Raw genomic sequence first — 18077 nt, 5'->3', positions numbered from 1 at the left:
GTTTCATCAACACCTTAAACATTGATTTTTTCGAGCACCAAAACCATCATGGTTGCAGCATGTACTAAATGCACAGCAATGATCCATTAATCCATTGTAATTGCAAGTTACAAGTATAAAGACTTGACTATATATTGCCACTCTTTCATTGTTGCTTTGTCAAATTGTTTAAGTTCCTCCCTGGAAACATTGCACAGAAATGATTTACTAATCGATGGCCGGTGTGGACTTAGTAGGCCTCGGGGCCTGTTTCCATGCTATATCTTTCAATTAATCAATTCAAATCTCATTTCTTCAAGCTTAAAAGTGTAACGATTAAATAACAGCCCCAATCCTTGAAATGAATTAATACATTTGAATCCCAGGTTACATTTATATGCATTATTAATCAATGTTTCTGTTTTAATCTGGCAGTTTGCCAAAAATTAGTCTTTGAGTCACCACATTAAAGAGACAGGCCATTCGGCCCAATTTATACATGTCGGCCATCATGCCTCATATAAATTAGTCCATTTGGCCCATATCCCTTTTCTATTCATGTGTCTGTGCAAATGTCTATTAAATGTAATAATTGTACCTGCTCATTAAACTTCATCTGGCAGCTCGTTTCATATACCCAATATTCTGTTTCCTATTAAATCTTTCCACTCGCGCCTTAAAATTATGCCGTGTGCTTCTTGATTTCCCTAGCCTGGGTAAAAGCCTCTGTGCTTTCACCCTCTGTATTCCCCTCATGACGCTCCTCTATAAATTCACCCCTCAGCTTTCTGCGCTCCAAGGAATAAACTCTTAGCCTGCCCAACCTCTCCGTGAAGCTCAGTCCCTCGAGTCCTGGCAACATCCTCGTAGTTCTTCTCTGCACTCTTTTCAGCTTAATGGCGTCTTTCCTTTAGTGAGGTGACGAGAGCTCAACACGCTATTCCATGTTTAGGCTCACTAATATCTTGTACAACTATAACAAAATGTCCCAACTTCAACACTCAATTTCCTGATGCAGGCCAACATGCCAAAAGCCTTCTTCACCACCCTATCAACCTGGGGAAGTGTGTTCTTGCATTCCTATGTCTCTGCTCAACAAAAATCCCCAGGGCCCTACTATTCACTGTGAAGATCCTGCCCTGGTTTGACAATCCAAATACCACATCTCACACTTAACTGAATTAAACTCGATTAGCCATTCTTCGGCCCACTTGTCCAGCTGATCAAGATCCTGCGGCCATTTTTGATAATCGTCTCCATTGTCTACGTTACCATCTATTTTAGCGTTATCTGTAAACTTACTAATCATACCATGTACAAAAATAGTTTAACTAACGTATTTCCTTGCACAGCGTGTGGGGAATCTGGCCCGGGTCAACACGGCCTGGGCTGCACGAAGTAGTAAACTTGGCTCGGCCGCCAGGGGTAAAGTTGCGGGGAGGGCAGGAACGTTGAGAAGGAGGGGGTCGGGGATCATGCCAGCAACTCATTCATTCACTCAGTGGCTTGGGCGGATGCGAGCGACCGCCGGGACGGGACAGCAGAACCGGCCGCCACCTCAGCGCCTTCTGTCACCTGAATCTCACAGCGCATTGTGGGACAGGCGAAGATGTGGCCTCCTTGAACCAAACCCTTGATTCTGGCCCGCCAGCCTTTTTTCAAAATTTAGCAACTCAAAATGGGGTGAGTCTTCGACGTAGGTGCGTCTTCTTCGCCGGGAAATACAGTATATGAAAAATGGTCTAGATTGTAAATGAAGCTCCGTTCCCTGCTGTAAATGGTGTAATCGGAAGGAACCCAAGAAGAGGTCCAGGATATGACTGCATTTATCCATTAACCAGTCTTCCTGCAGTGAATGATGCAATAATTGGCCTCTGGTGGACAGTGAGGAAGAAAACATCAAGCTGCAGAGAGATATATATGTTCTGGTCGGTTAGGCAGAAAAGTAGCAACTATAATAAAATCCAGACATGTGTTAGCTAATGCATTTGGGGGAAAAAACAAAGCAAGATTAGGCAAGACAAAGGAGAAAATGTAGTAGTATGGAGGAACAGGGGTATCTTGGACTGTTCCTTAAAAATAGCAGGGTGATCAAGTCAAATCGAGTTTATTGTCATTCGTTCAATTACAGCAAGGTACAAGCACAATGAAAATCTTGCAACAGCATCACAAGCACATAGACTCATAGAACACACAGAAATATAAATTATGCATAAATTTGAAAGAGAAAAATAACTTTGCACCATGTTTTGTTTTATTGCGCAACACAACTAGAAAAATTGTGTGGTGGCACCAGTGTCTACAGTAGTGCGAGAGGTAGTCTGTAGTGTTCCATTGCTGAGGTAGGGTTAGGTCAAGAATGTGGTTAAAAGAACAATTTAGATGTGATGCTGTATAGCTGGCCTCTGAGTATAAGATAAGCTGTGCAGGAAATGTGTACCAGAGTTTGTGTTCTGCACATAGTTCTGATCACCATGAGACAAGAAATATGTAATTTGCATTGGAGAGAGTGCAGAGGAGATTTACGAGGATGTTGCCAGAACTGGGAAATTATAGCCATGAGAAAAAATTGCATAAATTAGTAATTCTCTCCGGAATTTAGGAAATTGGGCGTAAATTTTAATTGAGGTATTTAAAATTATGGTGGGGGCCCTAAAAGAATAAATATGTAGGACTTCCCTTAGAAGTCGGTTGGAAAACCAGCAGGCATAAATCTAGTTTTTGATAGAAGGGTTAGAGGGGAGATGAGAGCTGTATCACCATGTCCATTGGCTCTTTTATTCTGAGTCTTCTTTTTTTTATTAGATAAAGATGAGATATTTGCAGACGTCACTTCACGACTCTGGTTTACCTACAGGAAAAATTTCTCTCCTATTGGTAGGTACTTATCATCTTTTACAGCTAAAACTCATTGGTTTGTAAAACCATAGTGCACTTCTTTAAAGGAATATTCTGCACATTGTTCAGATATTGAGCAACACTAAATAAGAACAGAGGGCAGTATGGTGGCTCAGCGATTGAGTTGCTGTCTTACAGCGCCAGAGACCTGGGTTCGATTCTGACTACGGGTGCTTGTCTGTATGGAGTTTGTACATTCTCCCTGTGACTTGCATGGCTTTTCCCTGGGAACTCTGGTTTTCTCCCACACTCCGAAGACGTACAGGTTTGTAGGTTAATTGGCTTAGTAAAATTGTAAATTGTCTCTAGTGTGTGTAGGGTAGTGTTAATGTAAGGGGATCGCCGGTCAGCCTGACTTGATGGACCGAAGGGCTTGTTTCCTCTCTGCATCTCGAAACTAAACAAAATAGATACCGGCCACATCTTTCCATCTCCTCCCCTTTCAGCTTTCTGCAGAGACTGCTCGCTCCATAACTCCCTGGTCAATTTGTCCCTTCCCACCCAAACCACACCCTCCCCTGGTACTTTCCATTGCAACCGCAGGGAATGCTACACTTGTCTTTTTACCTCCCCCCTCGACTACATCCAAGGACCCAAGCAGTCTTTCCAGATGAGGCAAAGGTTCACCCGCACCTTTTCCAACCTCATCTATTGCATCCGCTGTTCTAGGTGTCAACTGCTCTACATCGGTGAGACCAAGTGCAGGCTTGGCAATCGCTTTGCCCAACACCTCCGCTCAGTTCGCATTAACCAACCTGATCTCCCAGTGGCTCAGCATTCCCCCTCCCATTCTGAATGCGACCTTTCTGTCCTGGGCCTCCTCCATGGCTAGAGTGAGTCCCACCGCAAATTGGAGGAGCAGCACCTCATATTTCGCTTGGGTAGTTTACACCCCAGCAGTATGAACATTGACCTCTAATTTCAGGTAGTCCTTGCTTTCTCCCTCCTTCCCCTCCCCTTCCCAGCTCTCCCACAGCCTACTGTCTCCGCCTCTTCCTTTCTTCTTCCCTCCCCCCTCCCCCCACCCCCACATCAGTCTGAAGAAGGGTCTCAACCCGAAACATCACCTATTCCTTCGCTCCACAGATGCTGCCTCACCCGCTGAGTTTCTCCAGTATTTTTGTCTACCTTCGATTTTCCAGCATCTGCAGTTCTTCCTTAAACAAAACATATATTAATAGTCATAAAGTAAAGAAACCGGCCCTTCTGTCCACTGACTCCATGCTGACAATCAACCATTTATACCAACACCATTCCCATTTTATTCTCCCCTCATTCCCAAATAATGTAGATGACAGCTTTTGTAAAGGTCAGTGATGATGTCAACGTAGGAGGATTGAAAATAGGGAGATATAAAATTTATCTTTAAGCTGTGTTCAAGCTCTTTTTGACAAAAACGAACCCTGAAATTAATTAAAAAAACAAAATCTGGAAACCTGCAGGATCTGTGAAGTGAAAAAATTAAAGTTTCCCTTCAGAGTTCTGATGAAAACTCTTTTATCTGAAACATTAACTGTGCTTCTCTTTTCATAGCTGACGCCTAACTTGCTGACTATTTCTGGCATTTTCTGTTTTTGTTTGCAATTAAAAGCTTGGTCTGGGTGTTTGATCCAGTGTTAGAGTTAGTGTTGCCATTTTCTGCACGTCTTTGTAAAATTTCTCGGCATCTGTGAGTAAGATTTTATTGTGGTTGTTTATCCTCTGCCTGGATTTCTTCATTGCAGTTCTCCAGAAAAGGTTATGATTATGATAATAAAAAGTATTCCTCATTTGTGTCAGAAACATTGCATGTCGTCATTATTAACTTACATTCTTCTGTTGTGAGCAGGAGGCACAGGGCCAACCTCTGACAATGGCTGGGGCTGCATGTTGCGATGTGGACAGATGATCTTGGCTCAGGCCCTTATCTGCAGACATTTGGGTCGAGGTGAGTTTCATTAACTGGTTCAACCTATGGATCGGAATCATTTGGGCAGATGGGGAAGGTAGTAACTTTATGGTGGAGTAATGAATTGTTTAAGCTTTTTGTTTTTATCTGTAAATAGTTAGAAATTGGGGCTGAGGATGGAATTTACTGTTTACATTTTCCATTCATAAAGGTAAACCAAGAGGTATCTCCACTTTCCTTCCTTGTGGTACTAAGGGAAGCACGAAATATTGCAATATTCCTGTTCTGTCAAAATTTGTTTCTTGCAGCTTTCAGTAGAATTTGTCCATTTTTGTTTATATTGTCTTCCTTTTCTTTATAGACTGGAGATGGGTAAATGGGAAGCAGCAAAGGGATGAATATTACAATGTATTGAATGCATTTCTTGACAAAAAGGACAGCTACTACTCCATTCATCAAATAGGTGAGCTATTTACTGCTTGGGTAGCTTACAACCCAATAGTATAAATGTTGAAAATAGAGTCTGAAGAAGGGTCTCGACCCAAAATGTCACCTATACATTTTCTCCAGAGATGCTGTCTGACTCGCTGAGTTACTCCTGCTTTTTGTGTCTACCTTCGGTTTGAACCAGCATCTGCAGTTCCTTCTTACACGGTATAAATGTTGAATTGTCCAATTTTTGGGTAACAATTCCGCCCCCTCTCCTTTCTCCCTTTCATCCCCCCTCCTTCGTGTGCCCAACCTAGACTTGCACCTCTTTCTCCCCTTCCCTCCCGCTCCCCCAGTGATTTCTGTGTTTTACTACCCAAAGTAAGCAGAACACTTAAAATGCTGCAGCCAGCATGTTTAAACGTTATATTGGTCCAAATAGTGAAATGATTTTAGGTTTTGCCTGATGTGTAAATGGCTGGCTAGCTACTTAAAAACATTACAAAATTAGAACTGTATTTGAATTGCCACAAATCGGACAGCATTCATGTGAACTTTCATTGTCCTCATTTCAAAGGTTGAATATCCATCCTCTGTTTTGAGGTCTAAACAACAGGTAGTCTCCAAACTGCCCCATTTCTGCATTTACTGATGTGGGGGAAAACCTCTGCTGAATTTAGGACCCCACAAGCATTACCATCACCATTATCATCAAGGCCAATGCCCACAATTTAGGACAGAGATTAGCTGCCATCAGTGTAATCAACTTATCGGAAGGAGACATAAACTGCTGAGAAGCGTTTTCTTTACCTGCTGCAATCAATCGGGAAAAATGGGCTTGTATTATCACCAGTAGAGCCGTGGAATCCTCTTGGGCACAATTGAAGATAAACAATTAATATTAATCTTGTCAACAATGCCCACATTGTTTGAATAAATAAAGATCAAAATAAGAGGTGCATAGGAAGGAACTGCATTTGACCATTGGGGGCGCCGTGGAGATGGCCAGCCCTGCCGGCAGTCTGTTCGTTTTTCATCTTATTGTTATTTTTAGCATCTGTTAAGAGTTTGTTTTAATGTACTTCGGTTTGTTTTATGTGGGGGATGGGGGAAACTTTTTTTCAAGTTCTTACCTTCCCGGAGATGTGATTGATTTTCGGATCACATTTTCCGGGCTCTTCGGCCTATCATCGCTGGAGCTGGAAGCCTCCTCGGACTGTCGTGAGCCCCACCACGGGGCGCGGACTTAACATCAGAGCTGATCCCTTGCCTGGGATCGCTCCCACCGCGGCCTGCGGACTTACCATCAAGGGCTCGCAGGCTCGAGAGAGAGGCTAGTCGGGAGTTCCAATGCCGCAGAACGTTTGACCAGCCCCGACGCGAGGTTTGATTGCCTGACGCGGGGGAGCTGATAACTCCCCGATGCAGGAGCTGAACGCAGCGACGCGGAGGGCCCGAATGCCGCCGGCTACGGGAGTCAAGACCGTCTCGTCAATGGAGGGCTCGAGGCCCCCGACCGAGGAAGAACAAAAGGAAGGCCTTGAACTTTATTTTGCCTTCCATCACAGTGAGGAATGTGTAGGAGTCACTGTGGTGGATGTTCATGTTAAAATGTGTTTTTGAGTCTGTTGCTTTTAATTGTATGACTCAAGTCAAGTTAAGTTTATTCGTCACATACTGACCTGGCCAGTAAAATTCCTCGTATGTTGCAAAACATACTTGGTGAATAAAATCTGATTCTGATTCTGAAAATGCTTGAGTAACACTGTGGGTCAGGCAGCATTACTGGAGAAAACAAATAGGTGACGTTTATGGTCAGAACCTTTCTTCAGACTGAAGAAGGGTTCTTACCTGAAATGTCACCTATTCTTTTTCCCCAGTAATGTTGACTTGAATGGTACAGTGAGAGTGATTGATTGGAAATTTGCATCTAGGAAAATAAACATAGTGATTGTTTCTCTTATCCTGAATTAGCTCAAATGGGAGTCGGAGAAGGGAAGTCAATTGGCCAGTGGTACGGACCAAACACTGCAGCCCAGGTATTGAAGTAAGTATGACTTGCTTCAGCAGCACGTGAGTGTTGCGAATGTAAATAGTCTTCTGCATAACTGTACAACGATGGCTTTCCTCTTGAAAATATGCCTAATTTTTTTATGCTTTTGTGTTGAGCCTAAGTCTGTTCTAATATGGTTTTCGAATTTTAAACTACTGATATACTTGTGATATCTCACTGGATCTATCTACAAATTTGATGCGTTTGGCCCAGTGTATAGAAACTGACTTAATTTCAGCAAAAGGTCTTATAGAAAGAGTTAGTTACATGACAAGACATGGCGAAGGATTTCATACTGTAGAGATTTCTATTTTTTTAAAGAACTGTAAATAATGTTTACAAAATCCCCATGGGATGCTAAATTTTTTATCTACCATGTCTACCATGCAATAAATCTGAAACATAAATTAAGTTTCTCATTTGCTCAGTGAAAATGTGTCATCTCTCTTTGCCCCTTGCTCCAGCTCATCCATGAGCTGTTTATCCTTGCTCTTTGCTGGAACCTACCACTGACCAGGTAGTTCATTCACTGTCATCTTGTTCCATTCAAGAATCCTTAATCTTGTGCTAATTTTAACAGATCAAAAATTTTCAACCACACTTTGTTCTCAGTGCCTGTTCTGATGTTAAAGGTCTGAATTAGTTGGGGATTGGGCTAGGAATTGTTTTGGCAATTTGGTGGTTAATTTAGAAACGTTGCTGCATCAGTCATGATATAAAGATAATTTAACTGCACAAAGAATACTTAAAATGTGATAAAAATACATAATTTGAATGGCAAAGTGCAGCATAATATTTAAAAAAATCTAATTTTAGTTTGCAAATTAATTTTCGAGTGGTAAGAATGCGCGTAATGTGCTAACCTTTCTCTTCCAGCCTTGCACATGCTGAGAAGGAGAATATTTTTTTAACAATATGGGGCATTATTCAGATGTGAGAAAGCAAGTATGAAGCATCGAGTGTTTGCAGTTGGTCGTCAAATTTATAAGATGGATGTCTATTCTATTTTGACAAGGGTCTGGGTCCTAGGAGGTAGGGAAAGACAATGGTTTGTTAGGAGTTCCCACTGTGATTGGACCACATTGCCTAAATGGTAAAGAATTGGCATCCTCTATCACACTTTCCCTGGTCATACTGAGCAATGGTTAGGCTGCCCCTGAGGCCCAGCTGAACAGCAATGCTGATTAACTGGCATTGTGAGTCTACAATTCCAACATGTTTGTGTTTTGCTGTGTAGATTGCTATGGTTTTCTGGTTTTTTTTGTTGTGTATTGGATGACTAAAACTGCTGCTCTTCAAACTGGTGTGGGAATAGCAACTTTTGACAATATTGCATTATTAATTAAACTAGCTGCTCAAATAGCCAATTTCAAGAAATAGTAATAACATAAAATAACATGTTTTTATATTGATCAAGAAGGTTGTGCCAGTGACATTGTGCATAACACTTTAGGAGTATTTGTACTATGATAAGCAAAACATATCCCCCATTGAAAATGTTCTTTATATGATTAGTTGCAGATTATTTATCTTTAACTAAAAGACAGCATTAGGTTAAAAATAACATGAGCAAATGAGATGGTTAGTTTTTCTGCAGTATGGTTAAGATTAGAGTAGACTATTAAAGCACTGTTAATGCCATTGTAATGAATGTCCGATTAGAAATTGAGTTTATGGTTTTAAGGGTACTCATAATATGATTTATGGAGCATATTTATGTTAGAGTCAAAACAGTCTAGGTTTATTATTGCCATGTGCACCGACGTACTGTGAATATATTTTGTTCACATGTTATCCAATCAAATCAGATAATACTATACACGAAAAAAAGACACAAAAGACACGTAACTCAGCTAATAAATTAATTACAATTTATACGAGTCATTGAAGGCATGCCAAATTTCCTCAGTCTCCTGAAGAAGTAAAGATGTTGGTGTGCTTTTTTGGCTGTCGCCTCAATGCGGTTGGTTGAATTCAAGGAATATAGAACGGTACAGCACAGGAACGGGCAAACAATGTTTATGCCGAACATTATGCCAAGTTAAACTGATCTCATTTCCCTGTGCATGATCCATATGTTTCTATTCCTTGCATTTCCATGTGCCTTTCCAAAAGTCTCTTCAACTTCACTATCGTATCCGCCTACACCACCACCCCTGGCAATGCGATCCAGGTCCCTACTATTCTCTGTGTAAAAAAAGCTTGCCCCAAACATCTCCCAACAGGATGACTAGAACTGCACAAAATACTTCAAACGCGGCCTAACCAAGGTCAGAGAGATCTGCATTATGACTTCCTGACTCTTGTATTAAATGCCTCTTGTAATGAAGGCAAGCAAGCCATATGCTGTCTTTACCTCCCTATCTACTTGTGCTACCACCTTCAGTGAGCTATGAATATCAATGCTGTTAAGAGACTTGCCATTAACTATATACTCTCCCTTTACATTTAACCTCCAAAAGTGCCACACAGTGTCTGCAACTCCTCCAATTTTAGTGTCACCAGCAACTTACTCACCAAACTGCAATATGTCTAGGTCAAAATGTCGAGGTAATTTATTTATATACTTCTATAAATTGTTGGAATATATATATATTCATTGTTGAGCTCTGTGGACTGCAATGCCCTAAGTTGGAAGACGAGGTCCTGTTCTTGCATACAGATTCATTGGAACAATGTAGGAGACGAAAGGTAGGTCACTGTGGGATGCTGACCACCAACTGGAGCTGAGGGTCACTCTTGCTGACTGAATGTAGGTGTTCTGCTAAACCAGCACAACTGGACTGGGAATTCAGCAGGGCTGGGACTGATCTACATGACATTGTATGCATGTATGTGTGTTTTTGTTTATCATGATTTACATTTAATAACAATATTCACCTTGTTTCAGGAAGCTGACATTTTTTGACAACTGGAGTTCATTGGCAGTTCACGTGGCAATGGATAATACCGTAATAATCGACAGCATCAGTGAGTATTTCCACAGGTAATGTTACCAAACATTACCTCCAGTTGTCAATTTTCTCATTTCTTAACATTCACATTTATTAAAGGAACACCTTATTAAAATATCATCCTGTGATTCTGCTTTCCGAACAGTGCTGACAGTATAGCCAAATTGTCATAAATCTAAATACTGACCAAAGTGAATACTGTTACGACCTTGAGAATAGTTTTTTTTAAAGTCATGCACTATATGTGAATACCACTGGAAAAGCAAGTATTTAACACTTCCTTAAATGACCGTATAAAATTGGTGAGCTGTCACTTTAAAACACTGCAGCTGGGGATTCCTAAGATTTTTACCCAGTGGTAATAAAATAATGACAATGTAATTTTCTATGGCTACAGGGTGTGAACTGGCTTGTGTGGGTTTCGGGGAGTGCTATTCGAAGAACCTTTGACGTTACTACAGTGACCCGAGGGACACACTACAGGAATAGTGCACTGGTGGGAGAAGGAGGGACTGGCTATGAGGCTGGATGAGATCTCAATCAAGCTGGGTAGCTAATCCAGGATGATACTGAGCTCACTGAACATTGCTGAGTTATGGTCATGAATGCAAGGGGAGAACACTCCATCAGACACTGAACATGCCTTACGACTGGTGGGAAGGCTGTGACCAGGAAGAAATTACTAATTTATATGGAATTGCACAGATACAGAACTTCTCTTTAAACCATGATCAATGGTAGAACAAAAGTTGGCACATCATGATGCAGCTACACAAGTTGTTGGTGAAACCACACTTGGAGTGCTGTATGCAGTTGTGCTTGCCCAGCTGTAGGAAGGATATCATTAAGTTAGAAAGGGTGCAGCAGAGATCATCAGGTGTTACCTGGGCTTGCAGGCTTCAATTATCGGGAGAGGTTGGGTAGGCTGGGACATTTCTCTTTGGAGCATAGGGGACTAAAGGGTGACCTTATTGGGGTGTACAAGATGATGAGGGGTATAGATAAAGTGAACTCACCTTTTTACGCAAGGTTGAGGATTTTAAAACTAGAGGGCGTAGGCTTAGCTGTGATGGGAGAGATTTATTAGGGACATCAGGGGCACATATTTCACTCTGGATCATATCTGGAAAGAGCTGCAACAGGAATCTATAGTATAGGATACAATTATGACTTTTAAAAGACATTTGGAAAAATATATGAATGGAAGGATTTAGTGGGATATGGGCCAAATGTGGGCAAACAGGGCTAGCTTAGTATGCCAAAGATTGGTCAGCATAGACAAGGTAGGCAGAAAGGTGCACGTGTTTCAGTGCTGCTTGACTCTATGACATTAAAAAGGGGTTGAATATATTGTCTTGCACTGCACACGGGCATTGCTAATAAGTCCTCAGAATAGTTAAAGCACAGAAGGAAACAAGTTGGCCCAATGAGAATATACAAGAGTTATACTTAACCCTCCTTCCTGTAATCCTGTGGGTTGTTTGTTTGCAATTTCTTGGCCTGTTTGAAAGCCACACTTCACTCCTTGCTTTGTACTAGAGATGTTGTGCCGGTCTAACAGTGCGTGTGAAGCAGCAGCAGCAGCATTCCCTCAGGCTGATGGCTCAAGACCATTCAACGGGTATCCGACAGGAGCAAGCTCCTCAGAAGATGTACTGTTGTGGAAACCATTAGTATTGCTAATACCTTTGAGGCTGGGACTCAGCGAGATCAATGAGGCATACATCAAAACACTAAAGGTACAGGTTTTATTTTGCTCCAGGGATTCTGCCTTTAGAAATGTATGGCACATATTTGAAAACAAAAGATTGCAGTTGCTCCACGAAGGCCTCTGTTGATTTTGGTAATTTATTGCTCCTAGCTTGCAGGTTAACGCAGCTGAACAAATCCGGGTCCATACCTTTCTATCCAGGAAATCTTCTGCAATGTGTTCTTTTCCTAATTTATACTGTTAACTCTAGAACATATTGATCTAGAGCACCGGAAAGGCCCCACGACTCACGGTGTCTCTCCCGACCAATATTGCCATATTAATCTAACCCCATCTGCCTGCATGTGACACATCTCTCTCCATTCCCTGCCTGTCGAAATGCCTCTTAAACATCACTATTGCATTTGCTTCCACCACTTCCCCTGGCAATGCGTTCCAGGAACCTAAAACTCTGTGTGTTTCAACAAAAAAAAAACTAGCCTCATAAACCTCGTTTGAGCTTTCCCCCTCTCGCCTTAAATCTATGCACTCTCATTTTTGAGAATTCCAACCCTGGAAAATCGGTTCTGACTATACTCTTTGCCTCTCATATATACATATATATATATATATATGTTTTGGTTTCCCCTCATACTCTGACGCTCCAGAAACAAGTTTGCACATCTTCTCTGATTAGTTAATCTTCTCTAATCAGGCAACATTCTGGTGAATGTTTTCTGCACCATCTAAATGTGACCTAACCAAAGTTTTATACGCCTGCAACATGACTTCCTGACTATTATACTCAATGCCCTGACTGAAGGCTGGACGCTTTCTTTACCACCTTATCCACTTGTATTGCCACTCTAAAGGATAATGATGCTATTGTACATTAATGCACCTCAGGTTCCTTCCATTCACTGCAGCTATGGCTCTTGCATTTGACCTCCTAAAGTACAACACCTCAGACCAGAGTTTAGCTTTTCCTTCATCACCGCCTCCTCAGCAAATAACCTCCACACCACATCTTCCTAACAGGAGGATTGGGTTTTGACTTTCTATTTCTAATCCACTGTTGCCTGAAAAGAGTATTGATGACAGCCAGTTCTGTGTCACCAATTTATTCATTGCCTTGTCTGATGAATACAGCGGGATAAGCACAAATGTTGGGAACACTGAAACCACTGGCTTCAGTCCACACCAGAAACTCCATTCTCTAGCCACCGATTCCAACTCTCTCCCTCGACACTGTCTGAATCTCAACCAGATTGTTAGTCCCAACATTGAGCTTCCAACTCCATATTCCCTCCATGGCCAAGACCTCCTAATTCCACTTACATCTCCACCCTCACCCTCTGTTCCTCTGCTGCGTGAGGAAACACCCATCCATGGCTTTGTTTTGATATTTGACTATTTCAATGTAATTCTGTCAGACAGTCATCCTCTATATTTCCCATAACAGAAGGTCATGCTTGCATCTCCTGACTCTCACTGTTAACACATCAAGTCCATTTACTTAGACACAAAATGCTAGAGTAACTCAGCACCTCTGGAGAGAAGGAATTGGTGACGTTTTGGGTTGAGACCCTTCTCAAGACTGTCCCATTTACTTGTAGCCCTGTGCATAATGTGTGCTGGTTTGACAAAGCCTTATTTTTAAAACGGTAATGCGTATTTTTAAAATTACTCATTCACATTTGAAAACGTTCTCCACCCCCACAAGCTTCACAAGTTATTTGCACTCCACCATTTGGACCGCTCGTTGCTTCACTGTGCCTTAAGTTGTCAAACCCCTGACCACTGCAATTCCCTAAACTGCTCCAACCGTTCCTTCTTTGAGAGGTTCCTGCAATAATATCCCATTGTATCGATCATTTGCTTCCGTTATCTCTCTCCCTCCTTGGGACTGCATCCATGTCCGTTTCATTAATTAATCAGAGTTTGTTTTTCAGAAATGCTTTATGTTGCCACAATCTCTAGGAGTCATTGGTGGAAAGCCAAATAGTGCCCATTATTTTATCGGCTTCGTAGGTCAGTAATGTATCTTTATTCCTGTTATACCTAAATGGCTGCTGTAAATTTCAGTAGATTTAAAACACGGTGAATTTTTAGTGGTATTAGGGCGATAGAAAATGTTGTGTCAGCAGCGTCAGATAATGGGCCTTGTGACTTAAGTGGATAATGAGTAAACAAATAAAAATTGCACATGCTGTAATCTGAAACAAAAATGCTGGAATAATTCAGCAACTCTGTTTGCAGCTTCCATCAAAGCCATAGTGAGACCCAACGTAAACCAGAAGTACAATATCTTATCCTTCATCTAGCACTTTGCAACCTCTTAGAATGAACATTGAATTTTCCAGCCTCTGGTAAACTCCACTATGATTCTATCTCTTTCTCACTGTTACTATAAAATACCTCAGCAATGGTCAGTACTCCTGCTCCTTATCACCTGATCTGTCTCAACCTTGGAGATAGACACAAAATGCTGGAGTAAGCAAAATGCTGGAGCAGTGGGTCAGGCAGCATTTCTGAAGAAAAGGAATAGATGATGTTTGGGGAGCCCTTCTTCAAACTGAAAGGTAGAGGTGGGTGGGGGATGGGGGAAACTGGAGGCGAGAAAAGGCCAAAACTAATCAGGGCCGGCTACAGATGACCTCAGGAGTGGAGTCCATAATGGCCCATTGTTGGCTGGGGAAGATGTGCCAATGAAAAAGATCAACAATGCAGGGGGGAGTGGGGGAAAAACTGGAAGAGAAAAGGGGGCTGAATAAATCACGGTGGTTGGTGGATTCCTTGCAGAGCCCAAAAGATATACATAGTAGTTACGAACTGTAAAGCAAGCTGAAGGACGTTTGGTGGAAGGGGTGGGAAAGAAGCCGGTGCAAGTTCGGGTTACCTAAGTTACCTAAAATTGGAGAATTCAATGTTCATATTGTTGGGTTGTAAGCTACCCTAGCTAATTGTAAGCTATGATGTGCTGCTGAAGGAGCAGTCTGAGGAAGATGTGATTAGTGGTGGAATCATGTTGGAGGTGACGGAAATGTTGGAGGATGATATGTTTAATGTGAAACCTCATGGAATTCTGTCCTTGTTGTGTCTGGGGGGGACAGGGAGCGAGCGCAGAACTGTGGGATACTGAAGGGACATGGGTGAGGGATCCATCTATGACAGCCAGAGGAAATCACTTTCAGTAACGAACGGAAATCGCATCTTGGAAGCAAATGCAATGAAGAGGAAAGAATTGAGAGTAGAGGATAGCATCTCTTCAAGAGGCAGGTTGGGAAGATAACTGTGGGAGGTGGTAGGTTTGTGGTATATGCCAGTTGATAGTCTGCCTCCTCTGATTGCGACAGAGAGATCAAGAAAGGGGAGAAATGTGTTGAGATAGTCCACGTGAATTTGAGGGTAGGGTGGAAGTTGGTGATGGAAGTTAATAAATTCATGAGCTCTGCACGGGTGCTGAGGGTAGTCCCAATGTAGTCATCAACTGGGGAAAGATTTGGACGATAGAGCCAATGTATGCCTGGAACAAGGACTGTTTGACGTAATCAACAAAAAGGCAGGCATAGCTGGGGCCCATGCGAGTGCCCATAGCTATATCTTTAACTTGGAGAAAGTGAGGGGAGTCGAAAGAGAAGTTGTAGAGGGTGAGGATAAGTTCCGCTAGGCAGAGGAGTTTAGATTTATTGTTATGTGAAAAGCTTTTTTGTTGTGTGCTCAGCGGAAAGACTATACATGATTACAATCGAGCCATTCACAGTATACAGATACATGATGAAGGGAATAACATTTAGCGCAAGATAGTCAAATAAAGTACGATTAAAGACAGTCCAGGGGTCTCCAATGAGGTAGATAGTAGCTCAGGACTGCTCTCTAGTTGTTAATAGGATGGTTCAGTTGCCTGGTAACAGTTGAGAAGAAACTGTCCCTGATTCTGGAGATATGCATTTTCACACTTCTGTACCTCTTGCCTGATGGGAGAGGGAGAAAATGGAGTGATGGGGTTGAGACTCGTCCTTGATTATGTTGCTGACCTTGCCGAGGCAGCGTGAAGTGTAGATGAGAGTCAATGGAAGGGAGGTTGGTTTGTGTGATGGTGTGGGCTGCTACCACAATTCTCTGAAATTTCTTGCAGCCTTGGATGGAGCTGTTCCCAAACCATGCTTTGTTGCATCCTGATAAAATGCTTTCAGTGGTGCAACTGTAGAAGAGAGTGTTAATAGAGGTAATTGGTTGGGTCTCTGTTCAAGGAAGAAATGGAGGACCTTGAAATCTGCCTGGTGGGGGATGGAGGAGTAGAGGGACTGGGCGTCCATGGTAAAGAAACGGAAAGTTATTAAAGAGTTGAAGAGCGCGTGATGTGTCTCGGTGTAGGTTGGAAGGGATTGGGTAAGCGGGGATTGGATGGAATCGTGTTACGTGGAGATAAGATCAGTGGGGCAGGAGCAGATAGAAACAAAATGTCTGCCAGGGCACTTCTGTTTGGGGATTTCGGAGAGAAGGTAGAAGGGGGGAGTGCGGGGCTGGGGAATGATAGAGTTGGTAGTTATGGAAAGCATTTAAGAAGGAACTGCAGATGCGGGAAAATCGAAGGTAGACAAAAGTGCTGGAGAAACTCAGCGGGTGCAGCAGCATCTATGGAGCGAAGGAAATAGGCAATGTTTCGGGCCAAAACCCTTCTTCAGACTGATGTAGGGTGGGTGATTACCAGAGGTGATGGAATCAGAAACAGTCTGGGAGATGAGGGGCTGATGTTCTTCTGTGGGGTCATGGTTAAAGGGGTGTCTGAGAGGTGGCACCTGTCTTCACCATGGTAGAGGTCAGCCCACCAGACTACAATGGAAACTCCCTTGTCGGCAGGTTTAATGACAATGCCGGGATTGTTGCGAAGTGAACAGATGGGGCTACGAGCCACAGAAAATGCCACACTGGATCTGCAAATACATGGATGTTACTGTGGGTGTAAAAACAAAAAAAAAAACCAGCAAATGCTGGAAATCTGAGAATCAAATACACAGGACTAGATGTTAAAAGTCCCTTGTGCCAATAGGTGGGGAGCATTTCACGACATTCGTTGATTGTTGAGAGTGGTAGACGCTCAACATCGGTGGGGGGCGGGGGGGTGATACATATATCTTGGCCTGTGTAACCTTCAGGATAGTTGGGCACAGGACACATCATCAGTAGTGTACCCTTGCATCACTGGGTGTTTCGGCCTTTTAACACTATACACCCTCCACAAGGGCAGCCCGCTGCAGGATGATCAGCCCTCAGCGCGTGTCCCGTGTCAAACCATCCCAAAGAGCAATGAAGACAGAAAATTAACTTTTGAACTATGTTTAGTAATTATCCCCAATAAAAGAGTGACATTATGATGAAACAATATTTACAAAATACTTCCCCTGAACATAACACCAGGGCTCTTACCGTTGTGACAGTACAGTAAAAAAGCTGATCAGATTATTCCACCAAAATGTGAGTCCGCACACTAATCAGCTCAAAGTCACTTGTACAAATCATAGCTTTTTTACTTTTGACTGGTTTACTTTCAGCTACAGAGCAAACTATACACATGTCCTGCTGTGTAACCAAATACATGCTATTAATGTTTTTGTTGGATGGATCCTTGTGTAGCAGTGAATTCTGTACATTAAAATTCTCATGTTATTTGGTTCTCAGAAGATGAACTGATCTATCTTGACCCACACACAACACAGCCTGCGGTGGAGCCGTTTGAAGACTTCTCTATAGCGGATGAGAGTTTTCATTGCCAGCACCCTCCCTGTAGAATGAACATCTGTGACCTTGACCCATCCATTGCAGTGGTAAGTGCAGTAATTCAGGACCATCTATACACAGACTACCTTTGCTGATATCATTAAACTAGTTTGAGATCTTTTGGGCAATAGAAGCTGCAGCATTAAGCCTGCTCAATATCAGATCCTAACTGATCTTTTACTTCAGTGCCATTTTCTTGCACTAACTCCATATCCATTGACTTTCTTAATCCCTGAAAATCTCTCTGAATTTTCCAGGCAAACAGAAATCAATTTGGAGATTACAAGTGATTCTAAGTTCTGTATGAATAATAAATTCACAATGAGAAATACAGTTGCATTGGGTCTACATCGATCAAACATCTATAACCTCAAACACAAAAAGAGGATAAGCTAGCTTCATTTG

The 18077-nt window shown here is 42.2% G+C and overlaps 1 protein-coding gene across 2 annotated transcripts in view; it reads left to right on the top strand.

The window, feature by feature from the left end:
- Positions 1–18077, top strand: part of atg4b (autophagy related 4B, cysteine peptidase) — a 45394-nt gene that overhangs the window by 22348 nt on the left and 4969 nt on the right. The window contains exons 3-10 of one of the 2 annotated variants that reach the window (XM_055645937.1): positions 2785–2856; positions 4706–4804; positions 5127–5228; positions 7169–7241; positions 10138–10217; positions 11741–11940; positions 13844–13922; positions 17574–17719. In XM_055645937.1, coding sequence (XP_055501912.1) covers positions 2785–2856; positions 4706–4804; positions 5127–5228; positions 7169–7241; positions 10138–10217; positions 11741–11940; positions 13844–13922; positions 17574–17719 — 851 coding nt within the window. The remainder of the gene's footprint in view (positions 1–2784; positions 2857–4705; positions 4805–5126; positions 5229–7168; positions 7242–10137; positions 10218–11740; positions 11941–13843; positions 13923–17573; positions 17720–18077) is intronic. The other variant, XM_055645938.1, reaches the window with a different exon arrangement.

The sequence above is a fragment of the Leucoraja erinacea genome, chromosome 14, assembly GCF_028641065.1.
Source record: "Leucoraja erinacea ecotype New England chromosome 14, Leri_hhj_1, whole genome shotgun sequence".
NCBI lineage: Eukaryota > Metazoa > Chordata > Chondrichthyes > Rajiformes > Rajidae > Leucoraja > Leucoraja erinaceus.
Note: the sequence above shows the minus strand (reverse complement) of the source record. Positions and strands in the feature narration are given on the sequence as shown.